Source organism: Numida meleagris, chromosome 23, assembly GCF_002078875.1.
Source record: "Numida meleagris isolate 19003 breed g44 Domestic line chromosome 23, NumMel1.0, whole genome shotgun sequence".
NCBI classification, from domain to species: domain Eukaryota; kingdom Metazoa; phylum Chordata; class Aves; order Galliformes; family Numididae; genus Numida; species Numida meleagris.
In genome coordinates this window covers 6,022,746-6,040,867 of record NC_034431.1, presented here as the reverse complement: position 1 = coordinate 6,040,867, position 18,122 = coordinate 6,022,746, and the positions used below count along the sequence as shown (strand labels likewise).

At 47.9% G+C, this 18,122-nt stretch overlaps 1 protein-coding gene across 5 annotated transcripts in view; it reads left to right on the top strand.

Moving 5' to 3' along the window:
* Positions 1–18,122, top strand: part of NCAM1 (neural cell adhesion molecule 1) — an 80,787-nt gene that overhangs the window by 21,398 nt on the left and 41,267 nt on the right. For all 5 annotated transcript variants that reach the window (XM_021376009.1, XM_021376008.1, XM_021376010.1 and 2 more), the window contains exons 2-3: positions 15,730–15,804; positions 17,343–17,561. In XM_021376009.1, coding sequence (XP_021231684.1) covers positions 15,730–15,804; positions 17,343–17,561 — 294 coding nt within the window. The remainder of the gene's footprint in view (positions 1–15,729; positions 15,805–17,342; positions 17,562–18,122) is intronic.

Sequence of the window (18,122 nt, the reverse complement as noted above, 5' to 3'; positions counted from 1 at the left end):
CTCCCTTAGAGACGCTCAGCTCTTTTGCTTTCCATCTGGTGAGGAAGGGGGACAGATTTTTTTTATTAACTATTACATAGACTTGTCTTGGATTTTCTTAAATGAAGGTACAGATGGCATCAGCAGCAATTGGTCGGGCTCTGAATTCACAACTATTGCAGCTTGTTGCTCGCCGTTCTTAGGAAATAATCATTTTTCTTACCAAAATTCAGGGTTTATGTCCCAGCTTAGTTGCCCAAACCATTTGAGGCGCTGGCACTGCTGCCCAGAGAGCTGTGGGTGCCCCATCCCTGCAGGCACTCAAGGCCAGGTGGGATGGGGCCCTGGGCAGCCTGAGCTGGTGGGGGGCAGCCCTGCCCATGGCCGGGGGGTGGCACTGGGTGGGCTTTATGGTATCCTCCAACCTGAGCCATTCTGTGATTCTGATTACAATGGGAAAGATATTTAATAGCACAGAGCTACTGATCAGACATTCTCCTACTAAGATGAGGGGCTGTGCAGCTCATCACTTGTCACCACCCTGTCCCTTCTGACACATACCTGCTGTCCTTGTCTCTTTGCTGTGATTTTGTTCATACACTTGTGGCATTTAGTGGTGGACTTAAATAGAACATACTAAGAGTTTTATTTCATTGCCGGAGGTTTTTTAGTTCCTTTAAGGGTGCCATTTCATGGAGTCTGCCATTTAAATCAAAGGGCCCCTGCTATCTTTTTGTTGCACTGAGCACAAAACCCAGTAAGACTTAGTTTTTTTTCATAAGGACACCATGGGATTAACGACAGAAGAAACTCTGCCATGTGGGTGATGCATAAAAGCTTGGAGTATAGCAAAGACCTGGCTTATTCTGTAGGACTGCTAACTGAACCACGTATTGGGTCCGATGTGACTTCTTGCAGGAGAATCTTAAGGGAGGGATTTGGCAGGAAGCTTGTATCAGATGTGAAGTGTGAAACTTCTTCCACTTTCATTGCTCCCTTCTCCTCTCAGAATGTTTCTTCCAGCAGGCGGTTGCTTTGGAAGTCTCAGGACTGTTCTTCACACAAAAGATGGTATTCCTTCTTATTGCAAGTAGAACAAGGAATCAGGGCTGCACAGTATGCCTTCACTGTCCCTCTGAGGTTTCCTCCTGGAAATGTTTCAAGACCAGAACATGGTCAGACCAAGCTGGAATCTTGCTTTGGGAGGTCTGTGATGGTTGTCAAACCTGCTGCACTGCCATGAATGATAGCCATAGTTCATGGGAGCACTGCTGCAAGCACGTCGTGCTGGTGGCTAGCAGGGTTTCCTGGGTGTCGGTGGTTATTTTATTGCAAGATTGCACAGATCAGTAGATTAATAAATTAAAGGAACTTCAGAGTGATGCTTCCTTCAGTGCAGCACTGCGGTTGCATTGCTCTGTCATTTTCTGTCTCTTTTTCTTCCTCTTTTTATCTGTCCTTGTCCTTTGTTTTACCAGAAACAAAACAACCCTTTTTGTTGCAAACTCGGTATGCCAAATAGTTTGAATAACTGTAACCAAGAGTGAATGTAAAACATGACAGTGACAGTAAATTCCTTTTAATGTCCTCCTATAACAACAAGAATTCCCACTTCAATAACTGGGGCAGCAGAATGGTTGACCTTGTTGTTTGATGCAACCATTAGCTTGCTTGGCTTGGTTCAAAGTCTGCTTGCATTCTGTGTTTAACTCTGCAGCCAGTAATTTAGTGTTAATGATGCAGCATTCATTAACATCCCAATGAGACCTTTCTCTTTCACGGATTTCTTCATAGGGCAGCTCATTCAGTTACCTGCCTCCCTGGCTTAATAAATGCTTGCATGAAGCATGGATTGTTTTACTGCCTTTGTTGGGCGCTGGCAGGAAAGGGTCCTGAAAGCAAATCAGTTTGGCATTTTTGTGCTTGCACTGTGCATTAACGCTTCTAACACACTCATAGGTGGATAAATAATTGGATGCTATCATGTAACTGGGAATGTTACTTGGCAATATCCTTAAGAAGGTCTCCAGGTTGATTCTGGGGTGTCAGAGCATTTCTAGATCATAAGGTAGAGTTCTGCAGTGAATATAAGCAGCCCAGCTTTCATAGGATGTGTATAATTCAGTCTGCTAACTTTCAGAACGTAATTGCATTGTCTGTTATGTATTCCTGAGCTGTGCTGCGTGATGCCAGGTAATTGCCAGGCATGCAGCAAAGCATTGTTTTCTCTGAATTTGTATTGGGGGGAGGGGGAAGACAGCCTGAGTAAGCTCTGGGGATTTAGGTTAATAATTTATGTGTATGGAAAACATACTGCACACCACAATAGACAGGCACGGTTTGTTTTCAGGATCAAAATCAGCTCTCCTGTGAGGGAGGTAGGGTCCTGCTGGTGCCAGACATCCCGCTGCAGATACTCATGTGCCCCCGGCTGGCACAGCCACCCAGACAGCAGCTGGGGCTGCCAGACAGCCTGCTGGCCCCGGCATGGACATTAGGTACCAGCCAGCCCCTTGAGATCCCACGTGAGTGTGCTAGAGATGGAACAGTGGCAAAGGGGAACACACTTTGTTTCCTCTTTCCTAGATTTTTTTTTTCAGGACTTAGCTTTTTTTTCAGTGTTAATTTTTTTTCAGAGCAGGTATTGGAGATCTAGTTGCCTTTTCAAGGCAAGGTAACTAACCAACTGAAGTCACTGATTGTAAGTCCCAGGACTCAGCTGACCAGCTGGCTTGGCGCTGGGTGTTGCTGGGTGTTCCACCATTTTGCAGAATCCTCTTGCTACTGAGAAAATAGTGACCAAGGTTTATTTGCCTTTTGATGCAGCCCAGGGGACTGTCGGCCTTCGGGCTGCACGCGCACACTGCTGCCTCATGTCCCGCTTCTGTCCATCAGGACCCACAAGTCCTTCTCCATGGGGCTGCTCTCAACGAGTTCTTCTCCAGTCTGTGCTCATGTCTGGGACTGCCCCGACCCAAGTGCAGCACCTTGCACCTGGCCTTGTTAAACCTCATCACGTTCTCGTGTGCCCACTTTCCGAGTCTGTCCATGTCCCTCTGGATGGCATCCCTTCCTTCTGTTGTGTCAACTGCACCACTCAGCTCCGTGTCATCAGCAAACTGCTGAGGGTGCACTCATTCCTATCAGCTGTGTCACTGATAGAGATGCTGAAGAGCACCAGTCCCAAGACGGAACCCTGGGGGACACCACTCATCACCGGCCTCCCCCTGGACATAGAGCCATTGACAACAGCCCTCTGGCTGCAACCATCCAACCAATTCCTTATCCACAGAGTAGCCCAGCCTTCAAATCCATCTCTCTCCAGTTTAGAGATAAGGATGTGGTGCAGGACCATGTCAAAGGCACAGCTCCAGGTAGGTGACATCAGTTGCCCTTCCTTAGCCCATTGATGCCATCACTCCATCACAGAAGGCCACTGAACGGGTCAGGCATGCTCTGCCCTTGGTGAAGCCATGCTGGCTGTCTCAGATCACCCCCTCATCTCACATGTGCCTTAACTCCTCTCCCAGGAAGATCCGTTCCACTGTCTATCTCCCTAGGCACAGAGGTGAGGCTCCCCAGCCTGTGGTTGCCTGGATCTTCCTTTCTTAGAAATGGGAGTGATATTTCCCTATTCCCATCACCAGGGACTTTGCCTGACAGCCGCAATTTTTCATATACAGTGGAGAGCAGCTTGGCAACCACATCAGATCGTCCTTCAGAACCCTGGGATGCATCGTATGGCCCACAAACTTGTACACATTCAGCCTCATGAAGTGGTGTCAGACTTGCTCCACTCTTACACTGGGAAGGATTTTGCTCCCTGACCCCCTCTTACAAATTCAGGGATACGAGAGACATGGTAAGCCTGAAGAGCCATGAAGACCAAGGCAAAGAACTCATTAAGTACCCTTGCCTTTTCTGCATGTCTGAGGAGTCCAGCTCTCCCTTTACATTTATCGGAGGGAGTACTCTCTCCTTTGCCTCTAGATCTTTGTAGATCTTTTTTTTCCAATTCTTGGCAAAGATCTGCTCATTGCTGGAAGGACCGTGCCCGAGATGAGCTCTCTATGCAGAGAGTCCATGGTGAATGGCTTCAGGAGCCTGTTGCTGTTGGTGAGAATCAGTGCAGCTTTCTCCCTGCTTTGGGAGCCTCTGTTTTGGGTATAGGCTCCGTGCTGGTTTGATCCAAGCAGAACAGAAGCAATTTAGGGTTAGTGAACATGTCTTTCTTTTCTGTCAAATGAGCATTGAGTGAGAAATGTTCATTATTTCACTTTGGTCTGTTTGCGGGCCCATTGGCTTCGTGCTTCTTGCAGACTGTACTAGTTGCTTTTGGGGGCAAGGAAGAGGGTTTCTGGCATCTGTTCATAGAATTTCACAGTGGAATACAGAAATACTCTGCGGCTCAAAATAAACCCCATCAATGGCTCTTGACACTGGAAGAGAGCTTTCCAGACCCACTATGGTCTTCTTCACAGCAAGGAAAGCAGTTGTTAGTAGCAGGAGAAATGTATTCAGGAGATCGCTATTTCGGCAATTTCAGAGCCGCGCAGCTGTGTGGGGAGACTTGATAATATAATAGCCAGGGGCCCCATCTGTTCCTAATAAAACATGTAGAGAAAAACACGCAGCAGTGGCAGGCAGGAGCAGTTGGGTGGTGCGCGCTGGGAGGCAGCTGTCTGCTGCCGCATCCCCTCCCTCCTTTCCGCCTTTCCCTAAAGTGAGCACCTACGGAGGGGTGGGAGTTGCAGCAGTGTTAGTTCTCCCTGTCTTGTTTCTGCTAGGAATGCACATCGAGGGTGGAGGTGGTACTTAGGGACGCGGTTAGTGGGCAGATGGTTGGACTGACTGAGTGGTCTCGTTTCCAACCTTAATGATTGTGTGATTCTATGATGATGCGCTGGGTATTTTCTGTAAAAGAGCTGGCCCCACGGAGTGGCCTGCTTGTAGCCTACATACAAGCAGATCAGGAGGAAACGGTGACAGGACTTTTTTCACCTCTACAAGAGTTAAAGCATTATAATTGAAGGTATTTCCGTAGGATTCTTTTTCTTGTTAGTAGTTATTGGCACTGATGGGTTCGTAATAGCATTCAGAGACCCGGCAGAAAACGCATTCATTAAAAATACTTCGCAAGATGCACAAAATAGTGCTGTTACGGGGAGGTGGGGGTGAGTTGGGTGGGAATGCTGCGTGCTTGTGCTCCTGACGCGGGTGTGAGTTGCCTTGTTGCTGTTGCCGTTGTTCCTGTGCGGTGCAAAGCTGGCAGCTCCTGCGCTGTGCCGGGCGCCGCGCGCTCTGCCGCTGAGCGCTGCCGGGCCGCGCAGCCGAAGGGCGCAGCGCACGGAGAGGCGGGGCACGCGCGCCCCCTGGCGGCGGAGGGCGGCGCTGCAGGAGGGCGTCTCTCCGGGAGCCGCTGCGGCTTCCAGAGGAGGTGGGTAATGGAAATTATCGATCCCCTCCGACAACTTTATTGCATCCATTTAGTTTTTATGTAACACCTCGTGCCCGCTGCTTTGTGAGAGATGACCGATTCCGCCCACCCCTGCAGGCTTTGGGAGACACCTTTGGCACCGCGCTGCTTGGCTGCTTCTCAGGCTGAAATGGATGCAAAAATTGGATGGGTTGGGACTGACCCGTGTGAATCTGTGATTATTTGCGTAGCTGTGGTGCTGGTAATGTTAGGAAATGAAGCAACAACAAACATGGGCTTTTGATGATGGAAATAAAAGGCAGGATATTGTATCTGGGAGAGTCGGGCACTCGCGCATCTCACTGCTCCCTGGGGGCCGTTAGAGCAAAGAGCAATTAATAGTGGTAACAATTATTATAAAAGCTTCTGTTTAGTGGTACATTATCTTTTGCAATTTTTAATCATGGCAGCGCGGTGACACTTAAGCTTATTCTTTCAGCAAGGCTCAGATTGCTTTACTCCTTTTTTTTGTCCTGTATGTTTTCCTTTACCTTCTCTGTTGGAGGACGCTTTCATTCTTCTTGTAGTCCCAGAGGACACTGATCTGACTCCTGCGTTTTCTTTTCTGCTGTTCCATATCATATAACAGCGGTGTTTTCCTTAGGCCTTCATTTCATGCCCTGGAAATTGGTGGGGGGAGGAACACTCTTCAGCAGAGGATGCTTGAGTGGCCCCAAAGGTCTCTGCCCTCAGAGCAGCTTGGGCCAAGCACTGAAGCGCGGCGTTCCCTGCAGCCCTCCCCTCCCTGCTTTCTTTCACTGGAGTTCCTACACTCCAATGTGTAATATTTAATATCATCTAAATAGAAATGAATTCTTGGCATTCATTTAGTTGACATTTTCTTCCCTGAGCTGGCTAAGCGGACAGGAAATAGGTTCCCTTGAAAACTCTTCCAGCTAAATGTCACTGGGTTCGATTTATCGTTGCTATCTGCCCCTATGCAACACCTCCTCTAAAGCCCAATTTTAATGCATTGGCTATAAACGGTGCTTTATTCACGTCGGCACCAAAGATTTGCAGTCTTAATAGTATTGTGCAGTTCAGGGCTGCTTGCATTCCTGTTTTTGATGATGAAAAGTGTAACTGTGACAGAGGGTGGCGGGAAGGATGGTTGAAGTGGGAAACAGTTACATTCAGAGAAACAGTTCTCTCTTCTGGCTCTGAGGGGTGTCACAAATGAATGGGTTTGGAAGTTCCTGCGTTCAGCTGTCATACCTTGATTTTGGAAGTCATAGACCCCTTAGCAAAAGTTCTGCCAGGGAGGGCTTGATGGAGTTAGTAAGGAAATTAATGTATACAGGGGACCTTGGAAGACAGGTAAACCTCATACTTCAGGGTACGCCCTGGCTGGTAGCAGATGGGCTTGAGTAGAGTCTCTTGCTGGTTACACATTGTCCTGGGGATATTATCCTTGTGTTTCAGGAGCTGGTGTATCACACTGCACCAAACTTGTCTGTGTTGTGGGAGAGCACCGAGGCTCTGGTTACCAACGGGTTGTTGTACTGGGGGCTCTTGAAACCAGGAAGAAACCAGCAGGCCCTACTCTGAAGTGCTTAGCTGCCATTCTGCTCTGTGTAATCCCTTGTAACAGTCTCTGTTTTCCTGTTTAGGGAATATTTCTCAATGGAAGAGATGTGATGTTTGGAAGTGCAGAGCAGACATCGGGCGTCTCTTGGCCCCAAGTGCTCTGTGCTGGTATCATGCACTGCTTTAGCTCATGGTATCCTGTGATCCTCTGACTCTTAATTTAAGCCCTAGTGTTCTGAAAATCTTGGTTATCGCTTTTTGTATGGTATTGCCATGAATTTCAAGTCCTTGCAGTCAGGATGGTCAGCAGCTGCTGAGCATTCACCAGTTACCAGAGGTACTCAGCGAGTGTTCTCTCCTTTCCTGCACGCGTAACACGGCTTTTTAAAAGCAAACGCTGTGTCTTACAACAGCTTGAGGCTGGGTTCTCACTGCCTTTATTCAGATATAGTCATTTAGTCTGGCCGCTAAATAAATCTATAAGCCAGCTTCATTAAAAGCACTGCAGGCCACTCACGTTATTGCAGCAATCAGGGCACTTGCAGACTCGTGCCTCGTGCTGATTTATTCTACTGAGGAGATAAAGTTTAGCCAGGGCACAGCCGTTCCGTGGTCAAATCAATGAAGAAGGAGGGTGGGCAACTGGCATTGCTATGGAAACAGCCACTGCATCCTGGAAGGGACGTGGAGTGGTGCGGGGAATAACAGCAGCACTTCAGAGGGAAGAGCAGAGCAGTGTGTGTTGCACAGAGCTCTCTGCAGAATGTGGAGACAGCAGCATTGCTCCTGGCAGGCAGTGAGCTCATGGCACAGGGTGTTTGGCTGTTAGTCCTGCAGAGAGGAGCTCCAGAGGGGATGGAATGAAGTGGAAGTAAAAATGTGAGCATGGCCAGGCGCTAAGCTGGAAGAAATGCAAGTGGTAGTTGATGTGTATGGCTGGACTGGGCTGATTTTACTTCCCTGGGATTATGGATTTGTGCTTAAATTTTGATGGGTATCTTCGGTACAGTTGCAGTGGTTTTAGCACAGATTAGATGTGTCCTGTTTTGTCTTGCCTTTGTGGTTTTAATACGAGTCTGCCTCGTTGTAATCTCGGCGATTAGCTATGGCTTAGGCCGAGTGACCGTGGTTTACAGCCTCCACCTGTTAGTTTCCTTCCCATGAAACTGCTGTAGCAGAGCGTTCATTTTTATGGGCTATTTTGTGTGCAGAGTAAATCGTACACACAGAACGCTTGATGCCTCAGCTACTTCTCTGCTTCACTCATTCCACCTCTGGGAGGAGATGCAGATCGTTGCACAGTGCCGCGTGAATGCGTGCCATCAGCCTTCTGCTTGCATGGGACAGGATAGCAGGGAGGGCACAGGATAGGAGGAGCAGGCCGTGCCACACAGCTCCCAGGGCTCCAGCTGGACACCTGCTTGGGCAAGCACAAGTACAGCCTCTTTTATGTCATGTCATTGAAAATCAGCGATCCCACGTGACTCCCGAGAGCAGTTTCTGGCTGTGGAGGGAGCTGAGCTGTGAGATCATGCTGTGTCTGAATGTGGAGTGCCAGAGCGCCACATAATGCCCCAGTTAATTGGCCGAGAGTTTGGGTGAAATGAGGTCACTTCTGTGTTGAGATGAATAGGAACTAAAAGCAAGAGCTGATTACTGTGATTCGCACCAAAGAAGAAAACGAGCATGATATTGTGTGGAACAGCTACTGAATTATGTGGAAAGCTGACTGTAAAAGAATCATAGAATGGTTTGAGTTGGAAGGGACCCTTAAAGGTCCCACTCCCTGCAGTGCACAGGGACACCCACAGCTCCATCAGTGCTCACAGCCCCGTCCAGCCTGACCTTGGCTGTCTGCAGGGACGGGGCACCACCGCCTCTCTGGGCAACCTGTGCCAGTGCCTCACCGCCCTTAGTGCCAAACCTTCTTCCTTATCTCCTGTCTGAGTCTCTTCTCCTTTAGTCTGAAGCCATTTCCCCTTGTCCTATCACGACAGGCCCCACTAAAGAGTCTGTCCCTTTCTTTCTTATTGCTCCTCTTTCAAAAAACAGAGCTAAATAATCAGAAGTGATGGGCTGTTTTCTAATTAATGTTATTGTGAGCTGAATTTCAACAGCAGTTTCTCTGTAGAAGGCATCATTCAACGTTACTTCTCCAGCAGAGGAGAAATTGGGTCTTAATCTTTGCAAAAGTGCTGCTCCAAAACACAGTACCGCGTACCGGCTTTGGAATCTCGGCACAAAACGGAAGATTTCATTGTAAAATTGTAGGCTGACTTGAATCCTGGAGTCATGGGCTGGCGGGGGTCGGAGTGACCTTGCAGACCATCCAGTCTGAAGCCCTGCCCTGGGCAGGGACGCCGCTCACCCAGTGAAAGTCTGGCTTTCAGCTCTTTCTAAACAGAAACTTGATAAATGTTGATTCTTTCTCTCCCTTTAACGATCAATTTCTCTTCTTCTTAAAGGAAAGATTCACAGGTAATGAACGCGTGACCTGTGGGTTAGAAATGCCGTACGTACAGCTCCTCTTCCATGCTGTCGTCAGCAAATGGATGTTACTGCTGTGGTGTTGCCTGATTTACGGCCACGGAACGGTGCTGCCCGGGTGACAGTGAGCGTGCACACAGCTGCTGAGATGGACCAGCTGCCGCGAGATCGCACTCAAATGACGAGCTTTTCAAATCCATTTTTACCCTCTTTTTCTTTCTCAATATACCTACACTGCGATGCCACTCATCCATGTATATATATATATATATTTAGCAGAAGGTGGCAACCTAGTTTTTAATTAAAGTTGTCCGTGCCCTGATTTGATGGATCCATAAAACATTGTGGCTTGCTCTGCTTCAGGTAACCGAAAATGTTTGCTGTGGCAAATAGGGCTGTTAGTTTTACAACCCAGAGCAGTAAAACACGTTTTATCAAGAATGCCATCGGAAGAGGCATAAAAATATTCCGTGTAAAAGCACTGATATCTCTGAGAAGCCGTATAAAATAATTTTGGCCTGAGTTAAGCTCAGAAGAAATCTTCTTGCATTCTGTCTTTGTGTTCTCGTGCTTACACATTCGCTCCCTCGGCGAATCTTCGTGTTCCTATTCCCCAAAGGTATCGCAGTCCCCTCCTCTGGTTGGTGGCAGCGAGCGGTTGTCATGGTGATGGGGAGAAGGGATGGGATGTGCAGAGCAGCTGAGCTCCATCCCCGCTGCCGCCTCCCGCTCGCCAGCGCTTGTGGCACAATGGCCCTGCGCAGGAGGCAGCGCTTTGTCTTCTTGAGCCTTTGTTGTACGTTGCATCTTGAGTGCTTTCTCCGTCATCTGCCAAACTTCAGACCTTTACCCGTCCTATCCGTACGCACTGTGTGCTTTGCGCTCGGTGTCTGCTGTTTTCTAATCAGTTCTGTTTATTTCTGGAATTTCGCGTGCGCTTGGGAAGTGTGCCAAATTAAAGGTACAGTCTGTAAGCAGTGAACCTCAAGTTCAAAGAATCATAGAACAGTTTGAGTTGGAAGGGACCCATCAGGGCCGCCTGGTGCCACTCCCTGCAGTGCACAGGGACACCCACAGCTCCATCAGTGCTCACAGCCCCGTCCAGCCTGACCTTGGCTGTCTGCAGGGACGGGGCACCACCGCCTCTCTGGGCAACCTGTGCCAGTGCCTCACCGCCCTTAGTGCCAAACCTTCTTCCTTATCTCCAGTCTGAATCTCCCCTCTTTTAGTTTGAAGCTGTTTCCCCTCATCCTATCACAACAGAGCCCCCTAAGGAGTCCGTCCCCTTCCTTCTCACAGCCCCTTTAGATACTGACAGGCCGCTCTCAGCTCTCCCCGCAGCCTTCTCTTCTCCAGGCTGCACAGCCCCAGCTCTCAGCCTGTCCTCGTAGGGAGGGGTTCCATCCCTGGCCCCATTTCTGTGGCCCTCCTCTGGACGCGCTCCAACAGGTCCACGTCTCTCCTGCACTGAGGACTCCACCTGTGGACGCAGTGCTCCAGGGGAGGTGTCACAGCGCAGAGCAGAGGGGCAGCAGCACCTCCCTGACCTGCTGCCCGCGCTGCTCTGGGTGCAGCCCATTAAAACTCATTTAAACATTGGCGCTTTTTCTCTTAGCTTCCCGGGCACATTGCAAAGAACCTAATCCGGAAGAAAAGCAGCGGGCACACACAAGACTGATGTGCTGTTAGCTGGTTTACTGCTGGACTGCAGCTAGTGACGAGTTCTTACAAATAGCAATGCTGTTGGTGTCACAGCTGCGTGGTTCCAGGCTTGTTCATTGCAGTCCTGCCTGCTGAGCTTCTACAAAGGGGTGAGTCCAGCCTTCTGCATCTCCTCTCTGCCTGCTGCAGGCATTGTGCTCGCTGAGGCCACAGCAGTTCTTTTCTGCTAACCACAAAGTGCTCAGTCAGTTTGCTCTCTCGGGCTATTACTGGAATCACTGCAGAAAGGCAGATGAGCGTCCTGAGCTTTTGGGGAATTGTTCCATCAAGCTTGAAGGTGCTGAAAGCTGTTCAGATCCAGTTGATCCCAATAATTCTTCATCTGGGAGGACAGAAGCAGGATTCTTGGCAAGGATATGGCAGAGGCAACGCTTCATTCTACGCTTGTTGTCACAAAAGCAATTGATCTGGCTCTGAGATTTATGGCTTGGGTCCGTTTGAAGAAAGGTTCAGTGTCATTGCGTGCTCTGATTCAGAAAGGCAGCAGTATGGGCATGAGCCTTCCTGCTTGTTACGTGGAGCGGTGCCTGTGAAGCCAGCAGTCCCTGTGAAGCCAAAGGAATGCAGAACCAATTCCCAGCAATGAGCGCGTGCACCTCTGCTGCTCGTGGCATGTCGCTTACTTAGCAGGTGAAGCCTGCTGTGCTAGCCTTAGTCTTAGCCCAGCAGGGAGACCTTCTCCCTGCCTCATACCGAAATCGTGGCTTAATTTGGGCTCATTTCTTTGTTTAAATGCAAAACTAATTGTATTTAACCGGAGATGAATGTGAAGTTGCATTAACAGTTTTTCAAATCAAATGGGAGTTATTCAGCGTTATTTGGGAGCTGGGGAACTTCGTAACCAGATAAGAGATATGGGGGAGGGCAGACCTATAAAAAGTGTTATTGTGTGATTATGAAGAGCCCTTTTAATGCAGTTATTATGCGATGCTAAAAAGGCCCTTATTGCTTGAAGTTCGAAGCAGAATACAAATGGGCTTATGGCATCTGTTAAATGAAGAGTGGGGAAAAATAGTCTCCATTCCTCTGAGCTGCAAAGTAAAAATAATAATTAGCGATTACAATCCATGTTGGTGCTGAGTTTGTTAACCTGATCATATACTAAGCAACGAAGTAGAAGGTAGGGAACAATTGTTTGTGTAATTTAAGGCAGAGTTCGTGGTTACGGTGAACTCATTTATCCAGGTTACGAGGTCAGCAAATTGCTTCAACCTGCCTTTATCAGTAGAACAGTTAGAGCTGAATTCTCCCTGGTGCAAAATAAAGACTGTAGATGAGCTTAATATGAATAATTCAGAGGAACGTTCTTCTCAGGTGATGCCTGACTTGCAGAAGTGTCTTTCAGTCTCCCTGTCTGGAGGGCTCCTGGGTGCACACAGCTGGGTTCCTGCATGCTTAGTGGTATTACCAGGGGTCTGCAGGGCGTGCAGAGTCCCTGTTGGGCAGAAGAAGCTGAGGAACTGTTCTCTGCAGAGTAATTCGCCTTCTGTACAGTAGAGACTGAATCAGCAGAGCAGGAGGACCAGCCCAGCAGTGCTGCTGTTCTGCCCTGGTTTTCCAGCCCGCCTAATGCTGGAGCACTGCCTATCACTGGCTTCGTGGTCACATTGTCACTGTTTAGTAGCAGCATTCAATGAGACACTGACAGGTTTAGAGGACAAATCAGTGGTTCTGACAGCAGCAGTTTCTTCAGTGACACTGGTGTTGTGCAGATTTCCTGGGCAAAGATAAATCAAGTGTAAGGGGCAGGGATTCAGGTGTCAGCACTTTCCTCTCTTACAATGAGCATTTGGGGTTGGACTCTTCTGCTTGTTTTAAAAGGAATGAATGTATGCTAGAGAGGAGATGAAAGCAGGGGGAGCATCCTAAAATAGAAGCAGTTCATCCCGGCAGCGTGACCGTGTCCCAGAACCGCGGGCACAACTGGTGGAATGTCACCTGCCACACAGCTCCCTGCTGCACTGGCGACTTCTTATGTGCAGTGCATCTCGGTGTTCAGATGCTTTATCAGAAAATCCTGTGACTTACATCCTTTTTTTTTTTTAATCAGGAGCCCTTTGCTCTGTGTATAGCTCTGTATTTGCTGTCTCAGCCCTGCAGCTCATGTGTGTTTCCTGAGTACTGCAAGGAACGTGGCCACTGGCACGTAGCTGCTCGTTTCTGAAACAGTGCATGTTCTTTAAAAACCCAGGTCTGTTTGGCAGCTAAGGGAATGCCTCTGTGGCCTGGTGGATGCACCACAGCATGGAAACACGCAGCACGACAGACAAAGCACTTGCAGTGAAGTTGCCAAGATGCGTTTTAGCTGCATGGTAGAGAGGAATAGCTCAATTAAAGTGATTGTTTTCTGCAAGCTAATGGCTGCAGTTCAGAAGTAAGACCTATTCATTCCAGCCTCTTGAAATTCACCCTTGACCTGGACTTGTTAGGCCACAGAGATGCTGCAGCATTAGGATCTAGCTGGAGGAAATCCAGAATTTTGTTACATTTTCTGCCTAACATATGATTGTATATGATCAGGAAAATGGGGAACTATCATAGAACCATAGAATGGCTCAGGTGGGAGGGGACCTCAAAGCCCACCCAGTGCCACCCCCCAGCCATGGGCAGGGCTGCCCCACACCAGCTCAGGCTGCCCAGGGCCCCATCCCACCTGGCCTTGAGTGCCTGCAGGGACGGGGTACCCACAGCTCTCTGCTTTCCTTTTTCATTTGCTTAGTACTAGTGTAATTCAAACCAGAAAAGAAGCAATCACACGGGATTATACGCAACACAGGCCAGAAGTTTGGGTAGTTTTCATCTTGACTTTCTAACTTACTTTGACGTGACTGTTGATTTCCCACCCTTAATGTCCTGAAACAGGATTGTTTTCATGCATGCAGCAACCTTGTGGTTTTTTTATGCACACATACAAAATGGTTGAGGTTGGAAGGAACTTGTGGGGATTATCTAGTCCAACCCTGTGCTAAAGCTTGTCCACCTTAAGCATGCTGTACACTGAAAGGATATAGGGAACAAGAAATGAGCAACAAGAAGTGTACCTACAAAAGGAGGCTGTTTAGTCCTTGTTATGGTGAACCTAATAAACCTTTAGCCTTTTATTATATCTGGTTCTTTGTATTTGCAGTTGTGTCTGGGAGTGAATTATACTGAAGTAGTATAGTTGAGAGGAATTAGATTAGCCAGCAATAAAATAGGCTGAATGCAAGAGCGGAAAGGGCAACGTGTGCTCCACTGAAAACAGCAAGGAGAGAGAGTACCCTCAGACAAAACATACGAGTTAAATAAAGATGTCCTAAGGGAGTTCTAAAGGGTCTAAGAATTATTTTGATTTATTTCTGGAATTATTATCTAATTTAGATTATTTTTAAGTGATTCTTTTGAGATGGGGCTGGGGTCAGTTGCAGGGAGCATAGAAGCGCAGCATCTTTTGCTGACTCCAGGTTCCAAGCAAACAAGCAATAGATGCTTCACCCAGAAGGGTTAATCAGAGAATCACCAAGGTTGGAAAAGACCTCCAAGATAATCTAGTCCAACTGTGTGCCTACCACCACTTCCCCACTAAACCATGTCCCTTCCTACCAGATCTAAATGTTTCTTGAACACCTCCAGGAACGGTGACACCACCTGGGCAGCCTGTCCCCGTGCCCAGCCACTCTTTCCTAGCATCCAACCCAAACCTCCTCTGATGCAACTTGAGGCCATCTCTCCCTGCGGGAAAATCATTTCTGCTGCCAAAACACCTTCCACCTCTTGTTTAAAAGAAACAAAAAAACACCCCTAGCCTAAAAACCGAAGAGTTGATGATCTCCTGCGAGAGGACAGCAGAAGAGACCAAAATATTGCTAGTGCTTTTCAGTAGGACAAAGTAAGGGGAAGTGTGCCTGGATTAATTTGGAACCAAGCCTCAGCCACTCCTGTAAAGGCAGGAAGCACCAGCTGTCAGTAGTCCTTGTCAGTGTCCTGGAGATTGCCTTCTTAATCTAGGCGTGCTCTGGCTGCTGTAGATATCCATCTGTGGTTCACTGGCTGTTTGGACTTGAGTCTCTGACTGGAAAATGCTACAGAGGACCCAGAGTATGCCAGTGACTCCTAGCCATGGCTGATGGTTGGGCTTGTAAGAATGAATGTGGTATCTGAGCAAGAAGTCAGCAAAAGAGAATGGTCATGCAGTGCTGCCAGAACAGGTCTATGAGCCAGTTCCAGTTAATGAACCAGGGGGTGCTTAAAGGCTGTACTCCATCACCGCTCCTGGTGTTGTACCGTGGGTAGGGACTTGAAGGGAAATCGGCGCTTTCTCTATCATTCGATGTGGCTTTATATTGGGCTGGAAGTGACTCTGAATGTTTGCAAGTTTCCCAGGGGCCCGTGGCACTATCTGCTCAGATAAATACTGATAAAGAGCCAGACGTGCTCCACCCGACGCTCTCCTATTGGACGCGTGGAGGAGCCGCAGGGGTTGGAAGCCTGGCCAAGCTTCTTTGCTGAAGACAACTGCTGTTGTCTGACCCTCTTCTGTGTGCTCCTTTCTTTTCCAGCCTCTCTACAAGTGGATATTGTTCCAAGTCAGGGGGAGATCAGCGTTGGAGAATCCAAGTTCTTCTTATGTCAAGGTGAGCAGTGGTGTATGGCATCAAGTGTCTGCACATCTGGATTTGCTGGGAAGGCCAATCAGCATGTTAGGTCCAAGATAAAAGCTCAGGTGCTGAGTCTGGCTGCAAGGTTTCTTGCTTTCTTTCTCATATGCCTTTACACTTTATAAGACTAAGTCGCAAAGGCAACGTGTGGTGTTTGCTGGGAAGAGTAAATATACTCTCCCTTGAGAGTTGGCAGCAGAAAGCAGCTCCAGCAAACAGCTTTCAAAATGGGAAAAGAAACTAAACAGCAAGTGAAGTGTTGCCTCTATGCTCGAGCAGTAGCCACAACAATGGCACTTTGCGTCTTTCCAGAGCTCTTTGGTCTTTTGAGTTTAGAATTAAGCTTGACTTTTTGGTTGTTAATTTTTTTCCAAATTATATCTCCAATCAGTATCTCATTAGTCAATTGCTAAGAGCAGTAATGGGAACACCAGGTCACTTGAGAGTCATCACCTCAGCAACTAAGGATTTTAATGCTGCTGAAAATCTTTTTCTGTGACAAAAGTTAGTGTTTGTGCAGCTCCCTCACTGCCCCAGGCTGTTCTGCACCATGTGTGGTGCAGTGCTGACACATTCCATGTGCCCCAAAGATGTTTTTTCAATTGGATGGTGTTTTTCAAATTAGTACTTACTTGTCCTCTTCAAAGCAGCTGGCCTGGTTTCTGATGGGAGGAACTGGTATGTTGGCATCCCAACACGATAGCATCCTGGGCCATGACGTAGAGCAAACACGTGATGTAGTGAGCTCTGGGAGCAAAATGCCATCAGTTCCTCAAGAGCAAACCAACAGGAATGAGGTTGTCTGATCCAGGGATGCTTAATGGCAGAGTAATTAGTAAATGCCAGTGCTTTGAAAGCAAAAGCATGCTCTGAATAAGTGCTGTCGTGATGATGCATACCTTCAGAGAACTGTGAGATCAGCTAAAGGCCCCGCAGTAATAGGAACTTGTCCCAAATAATGAAGCGACGTGGGGGAATGCAAAGAGATGAGCTGCAAGAGAGAGGCAGCCTGCAACCAGTAAGCAGCAATACTTGCTTACACTGAATGCAGCAGTTTAACCTGATGAACACCAGAGCTGCTGCTACAGCAACGTCTCAGTTTTAATACACAGAGCAGCAAATGCACATATTTGTCAAAAATATGGCGGAGCTGGAGCAGAAGTGGTTTGGTTTTTTTGCTCTCAAGCTGACCTACGTACATAGCGGAGGGGCTGGGACATAAGGTCCCAGAATGCATAGAAGGCCATTCTGAAATGAAATGAAATTGTTCCCCTTTAGATTTTAAGAAACAACCTAACGTAATTTTTGCAGGATAGCAGCTGGCCATTCACAATGCTGTGAGAGGATTTTCTTGGTTTGCTTCTCGGGTACCAGGAGCCCTTCTTCCCTTGGGTCAGACTTCTACAAAGTGCTTCTGATTATATTTAATTCCCTACTGGCTGTATTTAATTTCCTGTGTGCTTGTTAGTTGGGAACTCACTTTGATTTGCTTTGTTTTCTTTTATTCTCTGTAGTGGCAGGGGAAGCCAAATACAAAGACATTTCCTGGTTTTCCCCTAATGGCGAGAAGCTGACGCCCAACCAACAGCGCATCTCAGTGGTGCGAAACGATGACTTCTCCTCCAGCCTCACCATCTACAACGCCAACATTGATGATGCTGGCATCTACAAATGTGTTGTCAGTAGCGTGGAGGAGGGAGACTCTGAAGCCACCGTCAATGTGAAAATTTTCCGTAAGAGAGCAACTCCAAGGCTACTTTCTGGTTTTCCCTGCACATACGTGAGGCAAGATGAGGAAGGGGGAAACACCTTACCTGCCTACCAAAGGCTATTATGGCCAAAGGGGAGAAAAGAGGTTGAAAAGGGAGTGTTAAGAAGATTCCTCTCCTTTCTTGGTTTTGAGGGGGAAGTGGATGTTGAGACTTCTGCTTGTCAGGCGTTTACCAGCTTGTCTACTGCTTAAATTCTTCTGAAGGACTGAAGAGCAAAGGGCAGAAGGAAAAGATTCTAGTGCATCGTAAATGTGTGGGAGGAGGAAGTGTATATGGCAGCTTCTGTGGGTGACAAACATGCTGTGAGAGCTGGGCTGTTACTTCCAAGTTAAATGGGGTTCTGATGTTGCAGTGCAGTGTGTTGAGTCAAGTGCAGCTGTATCCTCCCCTCTGGGGCATGCAGGTTTCTACAGAACAAGCCCTCTGGGGTTTCATTGCTTTTTTTCAAGCTTGAGTTGTGTTGAGTTGGGAACACGGCTTGATGTGTGCTGAAAAAGCTGCAGTGATTTTCTACTTCCATTG